The sequence below is a fragment of the Onychomys torridus genome, chromosome 15, assembly GCF_903995425.1.
Source record: "Onychomys torridus chromosome 15, mOncTor1.1, whole genome shotgun sequence".
Lineage (NCBI taxonomy): Eukaryota > Metazoa > Chordata > Mammalia > Rodentia > Cricetidae > Onychomys > Onychomys torridus.
Genome location: NC_050457.1, coordinates 1,423,523 through 1,443,962, shown reverse-complemented (window position 1 = coordinate 1,443,962; position 20,440 = coordinate 1,423,523). Strand labels below are relative to the sequence as shown.

General features: G+C 40.6%; 1 protein-coding gene across 5 annotated transcripts in view; it reads right to left on the bottom strand.

Moving 5' to 3' along the window:
* The window catches only part of Ttc37 (tetratricopeptide repeat domain 37), a 104,995-nt gene that overhangs the window by 12,490 nt on the left and 72,065 nt on the right, over positions 1 to 20,440 (bottom strand). For all 5 annotated transcript variants that reach the window (XM_036207181.1, XM_036207180.1, XM_036207178.1 and 2 more), the window contains 3 exons: positions 14,643 to 14,764; positions 12,655 to 12,813; positions 1,411 to 1,563 (listed from right to left, as the gene is read on the bottom strand). In XM_036207181.1, the coding sequence (XP_036063074.1) occupies positions 1,411 to 1,563; positions 12,655 to 12,813; positions 14,643 to 14,764 (434 nt within the window). The remainder of the gene's footprint in view (positions 1 to 1,410; positions 1,564 to 12,654; positions 12,814 to 14,642; positions 14,765 to 20,440) is intronic.

Here is a 20,440-nt window from a genome sequence, read left to right as displayed (position 1 = left end):
AGCTCTTAACTCTTTTGTTTCTTAATCAAGATACATAAACATATTTGCATGGAATACTTAGGTAAAAACAAATTATTTCAGGACTGCACAGGTCAGTTTCTTCTAACCATAAGCTATATGAATATGATTAAAAAAATCAAATACTATCAAAAGACATGATTTAAAATTTCTTCCTTATCCCTATTCAAAGTCAGTATCATTATAGTTTTCAAGTATCGTTCCATCATATACTTTCCATGGTACCTATGCATTTCTGTGTTTGTATAGCTACAAACACACAATATCCTGATTCTTAAACATATATACCAAATATACAGGAGCTCAAATAGGATATCAGGTAAATTGTTCTGCTGATTGACTTCACTCTCACGTTATATATTTAAAGATTTTCCCTACTGCCACATAATACTGTTTAGGTTAATCTATGTATTGGCATCAGAAAACAGGATATCAAGTCACAGAGTTCTCTAGAAATACCTTGAGGAATGTCAAATTAAATTGAGAAAAAAAGTTATATCATGGCATCTTTGTCACAATAAGCAGCAGACTTTGAATTCTTAAGTTACCAAGAATACACTTGTTATAACCCAACTTTTTTTTTAAGTTTTTTTGTTTTTTCTTATATTTTATTATTTTTATTATTAAGAAATCTTCTATTCATTTTATATACAGATCCCCCTCTCCTCCCTCCTCCCACTCCCCAGCCTTTCTCCCCAACCCATCCCCCATTCCCTCCTCCAAAAAGGTAAGTCCTCCCATGGGGAGTCAGCAGAGCCTGGTACATTCAGCTGAGGCAGGTCCAAGCCCCTTCTTGCACCAAGGATGTGCAAGGTGTCCTACTGTAAGTACTGGGCTCCAAAAAGCCAGTTAATGCACCAGGGACAGATCCCAATCCCACTGTCTGGGGGCCCCCTAACCAGTTCAAACTAAACAACTGTCTCGCCTATCCAGAGGGCCTAGTCCAGTTCCATGGGGGCTCCAAAGCCGTTGGTCCACAGTTCATGCTTTTCCACTAGTTTGGCTGTTCGTCTCTGTATGCTTTCCCATCATGATCTCGATGTCCCTTGCTCATAGAATCCCTGCTCTTTCTCATTGATTGGACTCCTAGAGCTTGGCCTGCACCTGGCTGTAGATCTCTGCACCTGCTTCCATCAGTATAACTCAACTTTTAAAATTACATTCTTAGATTGTCCCTAAACAGTTAAGAAATTCTGGTGTAGCTGTAGGTTGCTTTTGCATTATGTTCCTCCAGAGCTTAAGGTACAAAGTCCACAAGGGACCACAGCAAAAGCTAATGAAACAATGGGGAAAACGATACAGAGTATCACTATCTAAAAGATTCGAAATTTAAAAAGGAAAAAAATTTTTGAAGGAGTCACGTTTTCATGATCACAATGATAACATGCTTACCATACAGACTTCCAATGCTAGCAGTGCTAGCTTCAACAGACTGGAGAGCTTCCCACTCCAATTGCCCTGTTGGGATGCCACTTGTAGACTCTTTCTGTAACACATCTCGGCAGCACCCATCATTCCTTGGGACTGATAGACCTGTGCCAACCACTAAGGAACAGAAAGGAAGACAGACGCAGAGCATTTGAGTTTAGTACACAGTCTGGTTCCCCACTCCCAAACACATTCAATCAACTTAATCTTTGAACTAATCTAATAAACTTAATCTTTTAACCCAATTATTGGTATGTTCTGTGTCCCCCAAAAGAATGAGGGTAATCACACTGTTTATTTTGTCAACAACAATTTCCTAGCCATATGAAGCTGAAGTCTAAAGAGCCTGGAAGATGACAAATGAAGAATATCAAATTACAATGCAAAAACTGATAAACTATGAAAATACTAATCAAAAGCAAGTTGTGCAGTTGTACTGCTATGCAACAATGTAGTCTTTAAGCCAGAAACAGTCAGGCATGAAGTTGATACTGTAACAGCACTCCTTCTGCAAAAGTATTTCTACATGTGCAAATCCCTAACTGTTGTAGAACATTATTTTGAGGCGTGTTACTTTTGTTTATGTTGCATTTCTTTAACTCTGTGAAGCTGTGTTGCTGTGCCTGTCTAAAACACCTGATTGTCCAATAAAGAACTGAACAGCCAATAGTGAGGCAGGAGAGAGAAATAGGTGGGGCTGGCAGGCAGAGAGGATAAATAGAAGGAGAAATGTGGGAGATGAGGGCTAGGAGTCAGAGAAGGAGGAGGACTCCAGGGAGCAGCCACCCAGCAAGTCACAGAGTAAGGGCATGAGAATGGGAAATGCCCAGAGGTAAAAGGTAGATGGGATAATTTAAGATAAGTAAAGCTGGCTAGAAACTTTACGGCCAAGCCAAGGCAGGATATTTATAAGTAACAATAAAAGATTCCGTGTGTGATTTATTTGGAAGCTGGGTGGCAGCCCCCCCCCCCAAAAAAAAGAGCAAAAAACAAATGACAATACCCAACAATATAGAATTTACGAGAAAAGGCTGATAGACCCCAACAGTAGACAAGTTCAGAGTGACAGGCGATTTTAGCATGCCTATATCAGTAATCATATTAAGAACCAGAAAAAATAAAATTCGGTAAGGAGACAAAAGATAGAAACAATGCCAAGCTTGGTTTATACTACCTACTTCAAAGATGTAATCAACAACCACAAAACACATTTGACTTTATGCTAACAAATCTTAAGCCAGACATGTTAGCTTATCCCAGCATTCTGAAGGCCTCATAAAAGGATCACAAGTTCCAGGACACCCTAAGCTACTACCGATCCCCTGTCTCAAAAACTAACAGAGACTATATTTCATCAACCACTGGCCTGAAATCATAAAGTTATATTCTAACTAAATGGAATTATGCTTGAAATCATTAACAGGGAAATACCTACAATACTCTCATATTAGAAAATTTCCAAGATGCATCAAATAAAAAAAATAAAAAAAGACAAAGAAGTCCCAATGACAAAGAGCATTTTGAAACAAGTGATGATAGAAAAGCTACACTAGAATGTACATTAGACAGCAGGGATGCTGGATCAGCAGGCAAAGCACTCGTGATACAAGACTAGAGTTCGGATCCTGAGAATCCATGTAAGAGCCAGGTGGGCACAACGTCCACTTGTAATCCGAGTGTCCAAGAAATGAGACAAGAAACATTCAAAGCAAGCTGGCATGCCAGAGAAGCCAAAATAGTGAGCTCTGGATTCAATGAGAGACACTGAGCAACTGAGAAAGATGACCAATACTAACCTCAGGGCTCTACATTCATGTATACATACATGTGCATCTGTACACACATGTAAAACTACCACACACACACACCAAAAAAAACCAACCAAACAAACAAAAAACACCAAAACACACCACATATTAGAATAACAAAATTCTGTCTTAAGAAGCTATGGCAGGAAACAAAAATTAGGATAAAACAAATGGCAAAGAAACAGCAAAAAGAAGAAATTAGTTTCTAGCAAATAAAGAAATAAGAACATAGATAAAAATATTTAGCAAAGACCTCCCCCTTCTCTCTCCCCTCTCCCATCCACACAGTCTCTGTCTGCCCCCCCCCCCAATAAAACTCTAGAAAGGTAACCATGGCTCTTTGCTTTAACCAACATTTGGTGCCACTCAGACTCGATACGCCAACTGAGGGACCTGCTGACTGCTGCTGCTTGCCGCCTCCTCCCCTGTCCAGCAAGTGCGAGTTTCCCTCGCCTCCGCTGGACCCCTATACAGCTACAGCCATGATTCTTCACAGTGAGTCTGCCGTTTGTATTGCAGGCCTAAATTTCTAGCCATCTCCCACATCTGCAGCTTGAGATATTCCTCGCAATTGGACCACCACTGTCGGGTGCATCCGGGCTTTGTGGATACGGCATGTTTTTTTCCACACTTGACGGAGCCTGTGCCTGGGATAGGTCCTTGGCCTTGGGGACGCCTGGGGCCTTGGCTCCGGATCACATTTTTATTTTTTTATTTTTCTGCCTCTCCGCTGCAGACATGGGAAATAAGGCTTCCAACCCAATCAGTCCTTCCTCTCCCTAAGGCTGTCTTCTTTAGGCTTTAAAACCTCTTAGCTTAATGTCTTACTTAAAGATTCCTAAACGTATCCATCTCTGTAATAAGAAATGGCCCAAATATGCTTTAGAAGATAACAAAAAATCCCGATATTTTACGGAAGTTATCTAATTTCGGCCAGTGAAATGGAAAGAGTGGCTCCATATCATTGCTTCCTTCTTTCTCAGTGCTAAACCATCTCTTCTGGATTCCTTCTCTCCTGCTCATGTGCTCCTAGCTATGCCTAAACCAGAAGATTCTCTGACTCCAGAATCCCTGACTCTAGATCCTGCTAACGAACCTCCACCTATCCGACCTCCAGCTCCCACCCCTACTCCTAGGGCGTCTGTTCCTTCAGCTCCTCTTCCGGATTCTTCTTTCTCGGCAGCAGCCGTTTCCAAAGGCCCTGCTCTGGCTCCAACTTTCACTCCCCCTTCTCCCTTCCCCCCTTCTCCCTTCTCTCTTCCCTCCACGCGGTCTCTCTGTCTCTCTCTCTCTCCCTCTCTCTCTCCCAATAAAGCTCTAGAAAGGTAACCATGGCTCGTGATTCTTCCGCCAGCACACACCTCTGGCTGGCCGCCACAGGCGGTGGCCAGCCACCAGCAGCGCCGCTTCAACCAACATTTGGAGTTTAACCAAACCTGACTGCATAACAGTGTCTTGGGAACTTCTGCCAGAGAATGGGAAAATAAGAGTTGCTTTATCTCCAAGCTTTCTGCTAAAGCTGTAAACCCTTCTTCCCCACTTCTGCGTTGGCCACATGCAACCTCGGTTCCACGCCGGCAGTGGGCAGGCTCAAATGTGCAGGCTTGGGCGGCTTCTATGACTTTTGCCCTAACTCACCTTAACTCCACCCCCTCATTCTCAAACTGCCTTAAGAAGCACAGATGGGTCTGAAAGTGGCTGATATCTAAACAAGTAAGTTTACAGTAGTCAGGATGGCTCCTAAGCCCCCCCCCCCCCAAAAAAAATCAGGACACGGAGTAAAATCCATCTCTTGTTCCCCAGACCTCCCGGCTAAAACTTAAACATCTGGAGAGCTAGGCTCCTGACCCCATGGGCAAGAGTCATCTGTGGCATTTAAGGTGTGCCAGGGAAGAGATAAAAACCTGAAAACAAAATTGCCAAGTGCTGGCACTCCCTGACTCCCAAAAGCTGTTGGGTCCCTGTTTTAAGTGAAAAAGGCCACAGGCTAGCAAATGCCCTGCCAGGCCATCAACAGCCTTGTCCTTGTGCTGCCTAGAAAGACAACCAGTCAGCTGACTGTCCCCAGGCACCAAGAAACATGGGTACAACAAGCTAAGACCTCCAGCAAACCTAGGCTTGGCTACAGACATGGCAGGGAACCCAGAATGCAGCAGGGAAGCAATCCGTTTCTTTCCTTCTGGACACCAGAGCCACTGACTCAGTCGTGGGAGTTTTAGGATGTCACTACTCCTTTCTATTGTTGGGTACAGAGGACAGCCTTACCTACCTCACCAGATTTAATTGCACTTTCAGAGTTACTTAATGAGAAAGATTTCCAACTAATATAAGAGCTCATTGTCTCACCTCAAAGTTACCGCCTGTGTTTCTCATGTGCATACAGACAGGGCCATGATCTTTGCCTTGTCCCTAATTCCAAAACAATAAGTTCTCATGCACCATAAGCTTTTCTCTTCCCAGTTCCCTGTTCTAAGTTACTGTTCAGCCAATGATACAGGACCATTACAGAACTGGAGTCCAAAGATCATCAAATAAGAAACTGTAACAGCTAAAAGGTATTTACACCCCTAGACCCAAAAGTGTCTGGGCGCTACAAAAAGACTTTAATGTAAACATCTATTACTATGAGATGCTTTAAAATAATCTGTCTCTGATAAAGCTTAACATGTTTCAAAATCCATCTGGACAGGCCCGATCTACCAACATAAAATAACAATGATTGTTTACTCTCTAAGCTTTTTTCTAGGTCACAAGCATCTTGTCCGACAAGGTTCCCAGCCACAGCCAAGAGGGATACATGCCTTCAGAACGAATGGACGACAGACAGCATCCCACAATGCCTGTCTTCCTTGGAAGACTCCCCTTCTCTATTCCCCCAAGAGCCAACTGATACCCACCATTCAGCCTGAAGCAGTTTTTGAGAGGAATGATGCCCCTATTCCCATCTACCTGCTTTTTTATAATAAATCAAAGTCTGGGATGTAAAAAAAAAAAAATTCTAAACATATTATTTGCAAAATGACATCATCATTATATTACATTATTATATCATGGCCAAGTGGGAATTAAAAGATTTATTTTTACCTTTCCTATGTGTATGCATTTTGCCTGCATGTGTTCATGGGGATGGGTACACACATGAGAAGCTGAGACTGGTGGTGTGTGCATGCATGTGTTCATGGGGGAGGGTACACACATGAGAAACTGAGACTGGTGGTGTGTGCCTGCATGTGCTCATGGGGGTGGGTACAACACACACAGCAAGCTGAGACTGATGGTGTGTGCCTGCATGTGTTCATGGGGGTGGGTGCACGCATGAGAAGCTGAGACTGATAGTATGTGCATACATGTGCTCATGGGGTTGGGTGCACACACAAGAACCTGAGACTGATGTCAGGTGTCCCCCTCTATCAGTCTCTACCTTCTCTGCTGAGCCAGGGCCTATTACTGAATCTTGAGTGCAATGATTGCCTGAACTGGCTGGCTAGGGAGCCCCAAAGAGCCTCCTGTCTCCACCTCCTCTCTTTATGTGTGTGCTGGGGATCCTGGCTCAAGTCCTCATGCTTGCAAGGCAAGCACTGTACCCACTAAGCCATCGCCCCAGTTCAAGATTCACTGATTGTAAGGGGAAAAAACAAACAAAACTCTCACTAAATTCAGAATCTGCTTAATCAGATTACGATTCAACCAACAATATTAAAAGCTGGCATAAAAATAGCATTAAGAGAATGCTAATGGGAAATGTATATAATAATATATACAATGTCTTTAAATTCACAAAATTTGATGAATTCTAATGAATCATTTATAATGATTCATGTATCTCATTAACCTCATTTAAGTGCCAATTTAAAATGTATAAAAAGGTGCTTCAAAAAGAGTATCTGAAAGGTCAGTAGCACTTGAGAAGTTGCTCAACATCATTAGTCATCAGGTAAATTAAAATTAAACACCAAAAGATACTATTACTTACGTGTCTAAGAAAATTTGAGAGAAGCAACAATCTAGCAACACCAGCATATAGGATGTTTAAGTGAGTGTAAACTGGTACACACATAGACACTCATAGCTCCATTATGCACAGTACCACAAAATAGCAATAATATGAGATGGAAGAAACATTCTAGCCACACAAAACCAAATGAATCTCCCATACATATTATTTAGTCAAAACAGACAGATGCAAACAAAGATTCCATTTATATGAAGTTCAAAACTACGAAAAGTTAGATAGAAATGGCAGAAATCAGAACTGCAGCTTTTCTTTTAGGGGAGTTTGGGGGAGGAAATTAACTTAAAAGGCACCAAGGAAATACAGGCATACACACATACAACTAGTACTTTTTATTCCATGAGACCATATGAAAAAATACCTATGCATATACACACACAATTTCTTAACACTTTACTTGTTATACAATTTAACCTTGGATTTTCCCATTTTAATTTGACAAGGTTATCTAATGCACCTTAAGATTTAAGTGTCTACATCTCAAATGAAAACTTCTATAAGAGGGGGAAAACAATGTCTTTCTTCAAGAATTAGAGACTTATTTAAGCCTGCATACTCCAAATATTTTATGTCATTATTTAATTTTCTTAGTTACTTAGAGTAGGGATATAAAAAGCTTGATGTAAAGAAAGTTAAGAATGAAGGATGTACAATAGTAAAATAAATGTTTAGGAAATCTATACTCAAATTCTTTTTTTTTAACACTTTCCTGGGTCATGGAAGAAGTAACAATCTGAATACAATCACTTTGGTAACACCTTCCTGGGCCATGGAAGAAGTAACAATATGAATACAGTTAATATGTACTTCTCTGTGTTTTATTAGGAAAATTAGGGGTACAGTGATCACCGTGTACTTTTTGTAGCATGTATCAAAGTGAATTAAAGGAGCAGATAAGCTGCTAATGAAAATCTCTAGCTCTAAAATAGCCATTTTAATCTTCGATTATCATAGAATATCCATTAATATCTTAGATATTCATACCCATAAAGTAGCTGAGGACACATTCCTTCTATAGGCAAAGTTAACATGCACACACATGCATGCACACACACACACACACACACACACACACACACACACACACACACAAAATTATGACATAAGTTGTAGTTTGAATGTAATTGCCCCATAAACTCATAGACTGGCACTATCAGGAGGTGTGGCTTTCTTGCAACAGGTATGATCTTGTAGGAGGAAGTGTGTCACTGTGGGGGTGGGCTTTGAGGTTTCATATATGCTCAAGCCACACCTAGTATCCCAGTTCACTTCCTGTTGTCTGCCAATAAGGATGTAGGACTCTCAGCTCCCTGCACACCACCATGCACTTCTCCATGATGATGATAATGGACTAAACCTCTGAAACTGTAAGGTAGCCCCAGTTAAGTGTTTTCCTTTATAATAGTTGCTATGGTCATGGTTTCTCTTCACAAGAGAAACCCCAACTTAGGCATATAATGGTTAATCTTGATTGTCAATTTGAAATTTAAAATTACCATATAAATAAACTTTGGGACATTTCTGTGAGGGAGTATCTAGACTAAGTTAATTGAGATGGGTATATTCAACCTAAGTGCCTTAGGGTTTCTACTGCTGTGATGAGACATCATGACCAAAAGGCAAGTTGGGGAGGAAAGGATTTATTTTGTTTACACTTCTATATCATTGTTCATCATTGAAGGAAGCTGATACAGAGGCTATGGAGGGGTGCTGCTTACTGGCTTGCTCAGCCTGCTTTCATATAGAACCCATGACCACCAGTACAGGGACGGCACCACCCACAGTGGGCTGTGAAGACAGGCCCACAGGGTTGAGGAAACTGGCTCAAACCATTTGCCAAAGCACTACATAACATACTTTCTTATGAGCTAAACTGGGGTCTGTCTGAGGGCCCAGCAACAGGAGCTGTCAGAGCTCCTGACAATGAGAGAAGACCACGCAATGCCACCAGATTGGGACACAGCTTGGGTGCTGGGAGGAGGCCTTCCTTGTTATTGAATAGAGGAGTCAGCTGTTTGCCTTCAACTGATTCCCAGTGGCTGTGTCATTGACACCACAGCTTTTCACCTGCACCCCTGAGGGAGCTGTCAGGATCCAACAACAGGGCTAGGCCTTCCCTTTCCCATCAATCACTAATTAAGAAAATGCCTTACAGGACTGCCTACAACCCAATCTTTTTGTTTGTTTTTGTTTTTCCAACACAAGGTTTCTCTGTAGAATAGCCCTGGCTGTCCTGGAACTCACTCTGTAGACCAGGCTAGCCTCGAACTCAGAGATCCAACTGCCTCTGCCTCCTGAGTGCTGGGATTAAAGGAGTGCACCACCACGACCTGGCACCTACAACCCAGACTTATGAAGGTATTGTCATAATTGAGGTTCCTTCCTCTCAGATGACTCTATTTCGTGTCAAATTGACGTAAGACCAGCCAGCACACTAACTATTGACAGCTTCTATTACTGAAGTCCTAGACTGAATTTAAAAAAGAGAGAAAATAAGCTTAATTGAGCAGTGGAATTATTGTTCTCTGCTTCCTACATACAAGGTGACCAGCTGCCTCCAGCTCCTTCCACCATGTAGACTGGTAGTTTCTTCTCTGTTACTGAGATAAAATACCACAATTAAGTCAAAGTATAGAAGGAAGAGTGTTCTTTTATGGAAGGCTTACAATTTCTGAAAGATAAGAGTTCATTGTGGCTAAGAGGCATGGCAACAAGTGGTGAGCATGGAAGCAGAAGCCAGAAACCAAGGTTACATCAGGAAGCAGAGACAGCAAACCACAAGTGACTGTGTTCTCTCAAAGCCCACCCACAGTAACAGACTCCTTCCAGCAAAGCTTATTTCCTGTATGTCCCCAAACTCCCATCAACTAGAGACTTGTTTTCAAAAGCCTGAGCCTATGGTGGGGGGGATTTCTCATCTAAACAACCACATCCCATTCCCTGGCTTCTAAAGGCTCCTGACCATTATAATGCAAAATGCATTTAGTCTAACTCCAAAAGTTCCCATAGCCTTTCATTTTTAATACTGTTTAAAAGTCCAAAGTCTCTTCTGAGACTCCAGGTAATCTCTTAATTGTAAACCACTGTAAAATAAAGCAGATTACATTATTACATTCTTCCAATATATAATGGCACAGCATATACATTCCCATTCCAAACAGGAGGAAAGGGGTATAGAGGGAAATACTGGACCAAAGCAAGACTGAAACACAGCAGGGAAACAACAAATACTTTAGCTCCATGTCTGGCATCTGGGACTTAAGATTTTAAAGGGCTTAGATGGCTCAGCCCCTTTAGCTCTGTTGCCTGTAACATACAACTCCCTCTTAGGCTGGTTTCACTCCCTATCTGCAGCTCTCCTAGACAGCTATCTTTTACTATCTTGGGATCTCCACTGCAACAAAGCCTTCACACTCATATGGGACCCAAGCAGCAGCTTGGCCACACTGCTGCCATGACAGGCTCCAGAAAACAGCTAAAAAGGAGGCCTGAGTTTCAGTTTACTGGCAGGCAGCATGCAGATCTGTAAACTGATACCACCCAGGGAGGGCCAACATCTAAAGGAAAGTACCTGACATTTCAAACATTCTAATCAATAAATAAGATTAAATTAAGATTCCCAGAGTCCCTGAGCTAGCACACACCTATTCCCCTTTTGTCAAGACACTCCTAGACAAATATCAGCCAATGAGGTCCTGAACCCTGAAAATCTGCTCACCCACAACCTCTACTATGGTAAAAAACCTCTACCCCACCTGGGTTCGGTGCTCTCTGCTCTCACCGCTGAGTCAGACAGTCAGAGAGACCAAGCTCGAGCTCGAAATAAAGGCTCTTTGCTTTTACATATGGAACTTGGTCTCTGTGGTGATCTTTTGGGGGTCTCTGTCGATTCTGGTACAACAGTTCACACTTCACACGAACGGCCTCCACAGCCTCTTGCCCTCTCAGGACCTTCAGTCAGGGACACCGCTAAGACATGCTGCCTGAGCTCAGCAGATCTCTGAGACTACACGAGAAAACGGATAACCCCTTCACTCTTGCATTCTTTGTGCCTCTAACACCAGCACCACTGCAAGCTTGGAATGGACGATAACCCCCTCGAATCACATTAGCAGGAACACTTACATTCAGCTGTTCTCTAGGATTAGATAACACCTTAGGTTCTCTTTCTACAAGATGGAAGCTTAGCTGGGTGAGTGAGGTCTGGGCCTGGCACGCTGTCCTTTGTTTAGTGTAAGCAGGAGTCTCTCTTCTAGCACAAAGCTGAAACATTAAGCTTTCTGGTGCTCATTTTTTCTCCGAGTTGCTCATTTGATATTTCTTTCTGCCCACTTACTTTTTGTCTTTGTAGCCCTCAAAGGAGTAAATAATAATAAGCAGTCTACTGACTCAATATTATATAATATAATTGCTATCCATTAAAGAAATTAGTCCACTACTTTTCCATTTGCCTCAGGAAAGTTCTCAAGACAGGGGCAGAAAGTAGCTGGATACTTTGCAAAATTATAACCCAAATGTTCTCTAGCCCAGTTGCTAGGACTGTTCCCATCTGAAACCTCTTGAGCCTCCACAGTCTGCATTACTACTGTCTTCCAGGCTCCTAATACAACGGCCTTTTATGCCTACTTACAGCATTCGACCACTTTTCTAGTCCAGAATCCCAAAGTCTTCCATACTCCTTTAAAAAAATATTGTCAAATTTTAAGAAAGTGCTCATATGCTGGTACCAATTTTAGTTATTTTTTCTGTTGCTGTGATAAAACACCATGACCAAAAGTGACTCGTGGAAGGAATAGTTTATTTTGGCTTCCAGTTCCAGAGTAAAGGACTCCAGCATGGCAGGGATGATGGCAACAGTGGCCGGGCATGGCAACAGGAACAGGAAACTGAGAGATCACTCAGGAGGCAGAGAGCAAGACAGACACAAGCTGAGGCTACACATTCTCAAGCCCCACCCCTGAGACATATGTCTTTAAACACCTCCAGAGAGTGCTATCAACAAGAAACCAGGTGTTCAAATGTCTGAGCCTATGGGAGATGTTTTCACTCAAACTATCCCAGACCCAGGAGCCTCTTCCCTTACGCTGCTTCCATCAAGTATTTTATCACAGAAGCAAGAGAAGTGACTAAGACAGCGTCCTCATCATAAGACAGCATCCTCATCATAAGACAGCGTCCTCATCATCATAAGCATCAACACCGAATGACTTAAAGACTAAAGAAGCAGATCCTAAATTCATGTTAAATTTCCACAATATTCTTCACATTTGGAAACTGACAAATATGATAAGCCTAAAAGCAAAACTTAAACAGAGATGGAGTGTATTCCTCAACTAGTATCCCAGCATATTTTAATTTCGGACTCACATAAGAAAGTAGAGAACTTACCTGCCACGCTGGAACGGAGGTGGAATTGGACATGACTGTTTTTTGCAGTTCTTCAAGTACAGCATCTGGGAGGGGCTTCTGTGATTCCAGGAGTGATTTACACTGAACTTGTCTCAGCAGTAAGATAACAGCTGGCTGATCAGGGTTACTTTTTAAATTCTAAAAATTAAACCCCAAACAGAAACATATCAAATAAGGCTCTAAACTGAAATAAGTAAAAGGTAATTAAAGTTTACTCCATTCTAAGAGATGTTGTTTCCTTAATTTAAACCTTTTTTTGGCTATAGTGAAAACAGGCACAAAAGTTAAATAAACAAAAGGCTGCACAGCCTGGGATACCAAAGCCTACAATTAAATAATCTTTCATATAACTAAGTGATATAGTGTTTGAGTCATTTAGTTTAGATTTAATATGCCCTGTTAGGTTAGTTTATTCTCAGCTGTTATACTAAAAAACTTAGGTTCTGAATATAAAACTGACCCAAGAAACATAAAAAGTAAAGGTTATCACTGTTTCAGTGGACATACCACACTCTATGACTAACATAAAATTTGTATTTATTTATGGAGTACAGCACCATAAATCAATACATATAACATATATTATGATCAAATCAGAATCATTAGAATTTTCTTCTAAAATGTCAGCTCTGCAGGCTGGCAAACTTCCAACTCTTCTGTAGTCAAAATACTGTGTATTGCTTTCTCTTAAGAGAATGTTGTTTTCTCATTAGATCACAGTCCAACATATATCTAAAGTGTATTTGACGGTGTTCTTCTAAGAGATACTGAAACAGTAAAATGAAAAGGAAAGGCTCATAAAGCATTCCTCATTTAGCAAACAAAGACATTACAATTGCTAATTGATGTCTACTCAACACCCACAATATAATTAATATATTATCCTGGACTTAGAGCAGATAGAATTCTTTAGATGAAAGAGAAAATACATTATTCTGCTTTTCAAAGAATTCAAGGACCAAAGGGATCACGAAAGACCATTTATATCTCTCTGTAAAATTTGTTTCTCTCCCAAAGACCATTTCTAAGAGAACAACACACTCTTTCTGGTATTTATGAAACACAAGCATTCAAAGAAAAATCCATATTTAAAACTCTCTCCTTTTTAGTAGGTCCATGAAACCGATTTGCTGACCGAATAAATATTTCTTGAGTCCCGACCATGTGGCATGAAAGATGCTAAGAATGTATCCACAGAACTTGTAAGAAGAGAGCCCCACAATGCTAGTGTATGGTGATGAATGAATAGTTCCAGTCAACAATCTCCAGTCACTCTATTGCTTCAGAATTGGAAAAGGGAACAGATCCTTGAAACGCTGTATTCTAAAAGGAGCAACCAAAAACTAAGGAAATGAACACCCTAGACAAAATTAAAATGTCTATTCAGAGTCCAGGAGGGGCTGCGAAGATGGCTCAGTGATTAAGAGAGCATATTGATCTTGCAGAGGACCAGAGTTTGATTCCCAGCACCCATATAATGCAGCTCACAACTGGCTATACTTCCAGCACCAGGATACCCTGATGACCTCCTCATATACAGATATACATGCATACACATAAATAAGTGAGTAAATAAATAAATAAAAGCATTTCTTTGAGAGAGAGAGAGAGAGAGAGAGAGAGAGAGAGAGAGAGAGAGAGAGAGAGAGAGACAGGCCATGAGGGTTAAAGCTGGAGCACAGTACTAGCAATCTAATCCTAGTTGCTGTGAACTTCTGGGCAAACTCTTAACCTTCTCCAAATATGGACTTTCTCACTTGTAAAAAGGTCAACAATCATAAATGTGTACATCACAGACTGTTGTAAAGCTCAGAGATAATAATGTTAACTAGAATGACTGACATGGAGCAAGTAACCAATAAATGTTGCTTGTTATCACCACTGCCATGCACTCATTAAGTACCCCTTCTCACTTTTTTAGGTAGGACAAAACACACACATTTCAATGTATAATTCCATAATAGTACCTTTGTGCACAGAGATTCAGCTTCAGATATTCTTCCTGTGTCAATTAGACCAGTGACGGCTTGTGAGAGAGACCACTTTTCAAGTGACTGGTTGTAATTTTGCAAACGTTCTTTGTCCTTAACTGTAAACAAACAAACAAAAAAGATGAATGCTACTGTCGTGTGCTGTATATAATGTGCTCTCAAGGTGGTATGGGGGGAATATTTGCTAACAATTATCACAACGAAACTTTACACACTTTTTCTTTTTGAGATAGAGTCTATACAGCCCAGGCTGACTTTAAACTCACATCTCTGGAATCTCATAATTACTAGAGTACACCACCACACCCAGTGCCTGGATTCACATATGTTAAAACATACATGTACCACCAGAACACCATAGACTTACCATAAATACTTCTGACTGGGATTTTAAATATATATCCTGTATAGTAATGAAAATTCACTGGAAAACAATGAGCAATTTCTACACTGTAACTGAAGTAAAATAAGCTGCGCCTGCTCTGGAGCTCCATACACTCATGCACTGATGGACAGATGCCTGCTCTGGAGTTCTACACACTCATGCACTGATGGATGGATGTCTACTCTGGAGCTCCACACCCTCATGCACTGATGGATGGATGCCTTCTCTGGAGCTCCACACCCTCATGCACTGATGGACGGATGTCTACTCTGGAGTTCTACACACTCATGCACTGATGGACGGATGTCTACTCTGGAGCTCCACACACTCATGCACTGATGGACAGATGTCTACTCTGGAGCTCCACACCCTCATGCACTGATGGACGGATGTCTACTCTGGAGCTCCTCACACTCATGCACTGATGGACAGATGTCACTCTGGAGCTCCTCACACTCAATCACTGATAGACAGATGTCTACTCTGGAGCTCCACACACTCATGCACTGATGGACGGATGTCTACTCTGGAGCTCCTCACACTCATGTACTGATGGACAGATGTCACTATGGAGCTCTACACCCTCATGCACTGATGGACAGATGTCACTATGGAGCTCCACACCCTCATGCACTGATGGATGGATGTCTACTCTGGAGTTCTACACACTCATGCACTGATGGATGGATGTCACTATGGAGCTCCACACACTCATGCACTGATGGACGGATGTCTACTCTGGAGCTCCACACACTCATGCACTGATGGATGGATGCTACAGCTGAGGTAAAACATAAACTTATCATCAGCAAAAGATACCTCCTGCCTTGTGTAATCACTCCTGTTTCCAACTCACCCCAACCCCTTATCCTCTGTTGCTGGGAAATTCCTAATCAGATTTACTTTCTATAACTTCACAGGAATGGCAACTTTTACAAATATTAATGTAAACTGCACCCATTTTCAAATTCCTGGTACAAACAACACCTGAATGTGATACACTGTCTTTCTTATGTGTTGTTGGATATAAATGCTATGGTTCTGTTATGAATTTCATCATGCATGCTAGAGCTCAGTTCTGTTCTCTCTCAGACACTGCTCAGTCCTGTTGTGATCTTTCAATGTCTTTGGTTTGGGTCCTGGAAAAAAGCTGGCTTCACTGAAGATATTCAAAAGCATTTCCATCTCTGTGAATTTCTAGAAAATTTAGTATAGAACAGACAAGTATTACTTCTTCCTTAAATATCTGGCAGAATTCATCAGTGACATCATTTGGTCTTACAGTTTTCTTTGTGTGAGGTTTCAATCTGAATATCCTTAATAGACATGTAGCTATTGAATTTATTTATTTCTGCTTAAGTAAACTTTGTGTCTTATGGAATTTTATTATTTTATTACAGATGTATGAATTGTATTGCTTGTTGCAGAATATTATTTTAAGGTGTGTTTCTTTTGTTTATTTTGCATTTGTTTAATTCTGTGAAGCTGTGTTACTGTGCCTGTATAAACACCTGATGGTCTAATAAAGATCTGAAGGGCCAGGAGAAAGAGTATATATAGAAGAAGAAATCTGGGAGAGGAAAGAAAGAAGGAGCCAGAAAAGGAGGAGAACTCCAGGGGCCAGCTACCCAGCTACACAGCAAACCACAGAGTAAGAGTAAGATTTACAGAAGTAAGAGAATGGGAAAAGCCCAGATGCAAAAGGTAGATGGAGTAAGTTAAGTTAAAGAAAACTGGCTAGAAATTAAGCCAAGTTAAGGCCGGGCGTTCATAATTAAGACTAAGCCTTCAGGTGTGATTTATTTGGGAGCTGGGTGGAGGACCCCCAAAAGAGTAAAGATTAAAAACAAAATACAACATTTTGGTATACCAACTTGGAGCTTAAATATCCATTCAGAGCCTGAGAAAGCTCAACAACAACAACAAAACAGGGTACGGCTCCTTTAAGAGTTTCAGATGAACAGTTTCTGCCACCCTTGAGTATGTTATAAGTAGGAACAAAAAAGTAAGTAAAAATGCCTGCCATAGTATAAGCATTGGCGTTCTAGAGCTCTAGGAAGGTTGACTGCAGTTCTTGGTCAGACAAATCTCCAGCTGGCCTTGAGTTTCACGCCTGGTTTCCACAACCTGAGAAGTTAGTGGAGCCAGCTGAGAGCTGCTCATGGAGAATCCAGTGTAGGATAGCAGTTTAAAGGTTTGCTCATTCAGTCAAAAAAGGCTGAAGAGACACAATAAAAGAGGTCCAGACAGAAAAACCTCTAAACAGGTTACAGTGTGTTTAAAAATGTACGTAGGCTTAAGAAAAGGAAAAGTCATTAAAAAAATGAATAGTTTATAAAATAATGTCTTCAAAGAGAGAGAAAAGAAAAAGGCCACTTAGGATGGGAAATACACAGGCAGTCTGGATCCTATATAGTATTATGTTGATTTTCAATTTTTTTGATAATGAAAAGCAAAGGAGAGCTGCTGGGACACGTGGGATTGAAAGAGCTGCTGAAATAATCCAGCCTAGATATTTTAAGAATACCTTAACTTTTAAAAAGTCAAAAAATATATTTGTCAAATGGAAATCAAAAATACTTTGGAGTTTTGCTCCCAAAGGAGATGAGAGGCTGTAGATTCCTTCAGGGTTAATATGGATCAGGTTTGATCAAGAGAGCTCCTGAGACTTGACCAAAAGTTACTGCCGGTCTTCCCAGGTCATTATTTAAAAATTTTCTCTCTGGGACCCTAAAGATACTTCATCCACAGACAGCAGGAAGAAGTATGGAGAAACCTACACCCACATTCCCAAGAGTTGTGGGGTATGGGTTGTTTTGTCTATTTGGAGGGTTATGGATGTTTGTTATCATTTAGGAGAATATAGAATATTGATACAAATTTAAAGTTATTTTTTGTCACACTGTATATATGTTTCTACTCTTGTTTAAATGATTTTTGTATATTGATAAAAATTTACAGTTATTTTTGTTACAACATATTGTATGTATGTTTCTATTTTTGTTTGAGGTATTGTATCTATGCAGTTCATTTGGAGTATAAGGTAGAATTCTAGTTTTTGAAAGCAAATTATAAACTATATAAGACAATCAAAAGACATAGGTCAGTAGTTAGTCATTCCTAACAATCAAATTTGTAGATATGTTAGGTATGTTTCCTAGGTATTGAGAGCTGCTGGTAGCTAAAGACCATGGGAGTATACAGCAGGTGACTACTAGAGTTCAGAGAGTCAACCTATCAGAACTAAGGGTTCTGTTAGAGGAAACCATCACACAAGCTGTTATGGAATTACTGCCTTTTGAATGAACTGGCTGTCTCTTGTAAACTTCTTGTGCAATAACAGCCATGATTTTCCCCATTTACTGTGCATTTCCATGTTATGTGTATACATAATCTCATGATTGCATCTCAATCTTGGGCACAACTTTCCCTATACATTGGGGTAATTGGGTAACTGTCCCCAGCTGTGTTAATCTTTCATTAATCTAGCCAGGGCCATTCTCCAGACAAAAGTATTTCAGCTAAGGTACCTTTTTCCAAGGACAAATGCAGATAGATAAACATTAGCTCATCTCACCCATAGACAGAGAAAATAACCACTAGCAATTAAATTCTCAACTCCTTACCTTCACCCTAGATTATTTACACAAAACTTTTAGAATCCCCTAATTGATCTTAGCCTTTAGTTGACCCTACCAGAGAACTCCCCTTTAGTCACTCCCCTTTTGGTTTATAATTGGAAGCTGACAATTATTGCTTTATGTGTGGATCCTTATCACCTCCCTCTGAGACCCTGAAAACTTTAAGCCTCACATTACTTTGCCAAAGAATTACTGCGTGTGTATATACACTGGTTCCCACACAGCACTGGGGGAATTGATTGAGAAGAACAGGATGAGGACAGAGATGGAAAGAACTAGCTAGACATGAGAGAACAGCAGAAGGGACTGAGAGCAGGAGGGACGAAGATGAGCTAAGTATGAGAACAGAAAAGAAACTGTGTAGACAAAATTTACTTAGAAGAATAAAGTAAAATGGACTAATAAACTCAGTGTACTTAGATTCATTTTATATCCCTCAGATTAGAATCCTTAGCTGCTTATAGCTTTTGTTCTTGACCCTGGTAGAAATATCCTCAAGACAGGTACCTGGGGAGATTTCATTACAATAGATATATTTTAGATAGATGGTCTTTAAATACTTCAAAGACCTATAGAATATGGCATTTAAAATGTTCTGTTAATTTGGTTTTTCATGACAATGAGACACATCTGCTCCTGGCAGCACCAATTTACTTCAGAGAAGTTGATGGGTATTGAAGCAACTCCTTATGGTGTTTGCTTTCATTGTGGTAAGGTTAGTCACTGGGGAAAGAAACTGCCCTTGCCTTTGACTGCTGACAATGTGCTACGTTGACTGGACATGCAGGACACAGAGGGAAGTGACTGTTGAACTTTGCCAGAACAAGGCAGGACAGTCCTTCAACATTCTTGCTTCACTGAGAAGTGTGCCAGATACTATGGGCCTGTAGGTTGAAGATGGATGCCCCAGTGTTACAGAAGAAACTCTGAGTGACTGTCCAGGCAGTCAAATGTCTCTGTCATTGCTACAGTTTTGGAAGTTGTTTGTACTGTACTTTTTGTATACTCAAATAATATTACATCCTTCTGGGGTCTTTGATGGACTAGATATAGTTGCAGTTTCCTTAGTTATGACAAGGAGTAAATTAGGTGTAACACTTTAGACTCATCAAGATAGGATGGATAATGGAGCATTTTCTTTTAAGTTACCAAACACAAATGAACTGGAATTCATTATATTGTGAATGTAATCTTTACTTGCTAATGGTTCTTACTGTACAGTCTTATTATGTTAGAGTTAAAGATGTGTTTGATTAACTAAAATTCACTTGTGGTCAGGAGGCTGAGTCAGCAACTAGCTAACAGGAAGTAGTAGGAAGGAGCCAGGTGAAAAGGTGATAAGGAGGAGTGAGGAGAAGTATGAGGGCTTTTTGGACAATGCGAGCAAGGAAAGGAGATAAGCTACTTGCTATTCAGCCCCTCTGAAGAGAAGAATTCCACCTTAACCTTTGAATCTTCAGTTCTTTAGGAGGGACAGAGGTTTAGTTAAGTTCCCTTCATAGCTTTGTAAGAATTGGAACTGGAGGGAACCTAATTTCCTCTGACTATGGCCCTCGTGGTTTAACCAGTAGGTAGTGGAGGAGTTGCAGTTGCTGATTCAGACAGCTGTGGCTTAAAGGCAGCAACAACTAAAATAAGGACAACAATTGCTCTTCTCAAAAAATAAATTTAAAAAACCCACTTTTTTATTTTATTGATTTTTCTCTGTTTTATTTAACAGATTTCTATCTTATCTTCATCATTTCTTT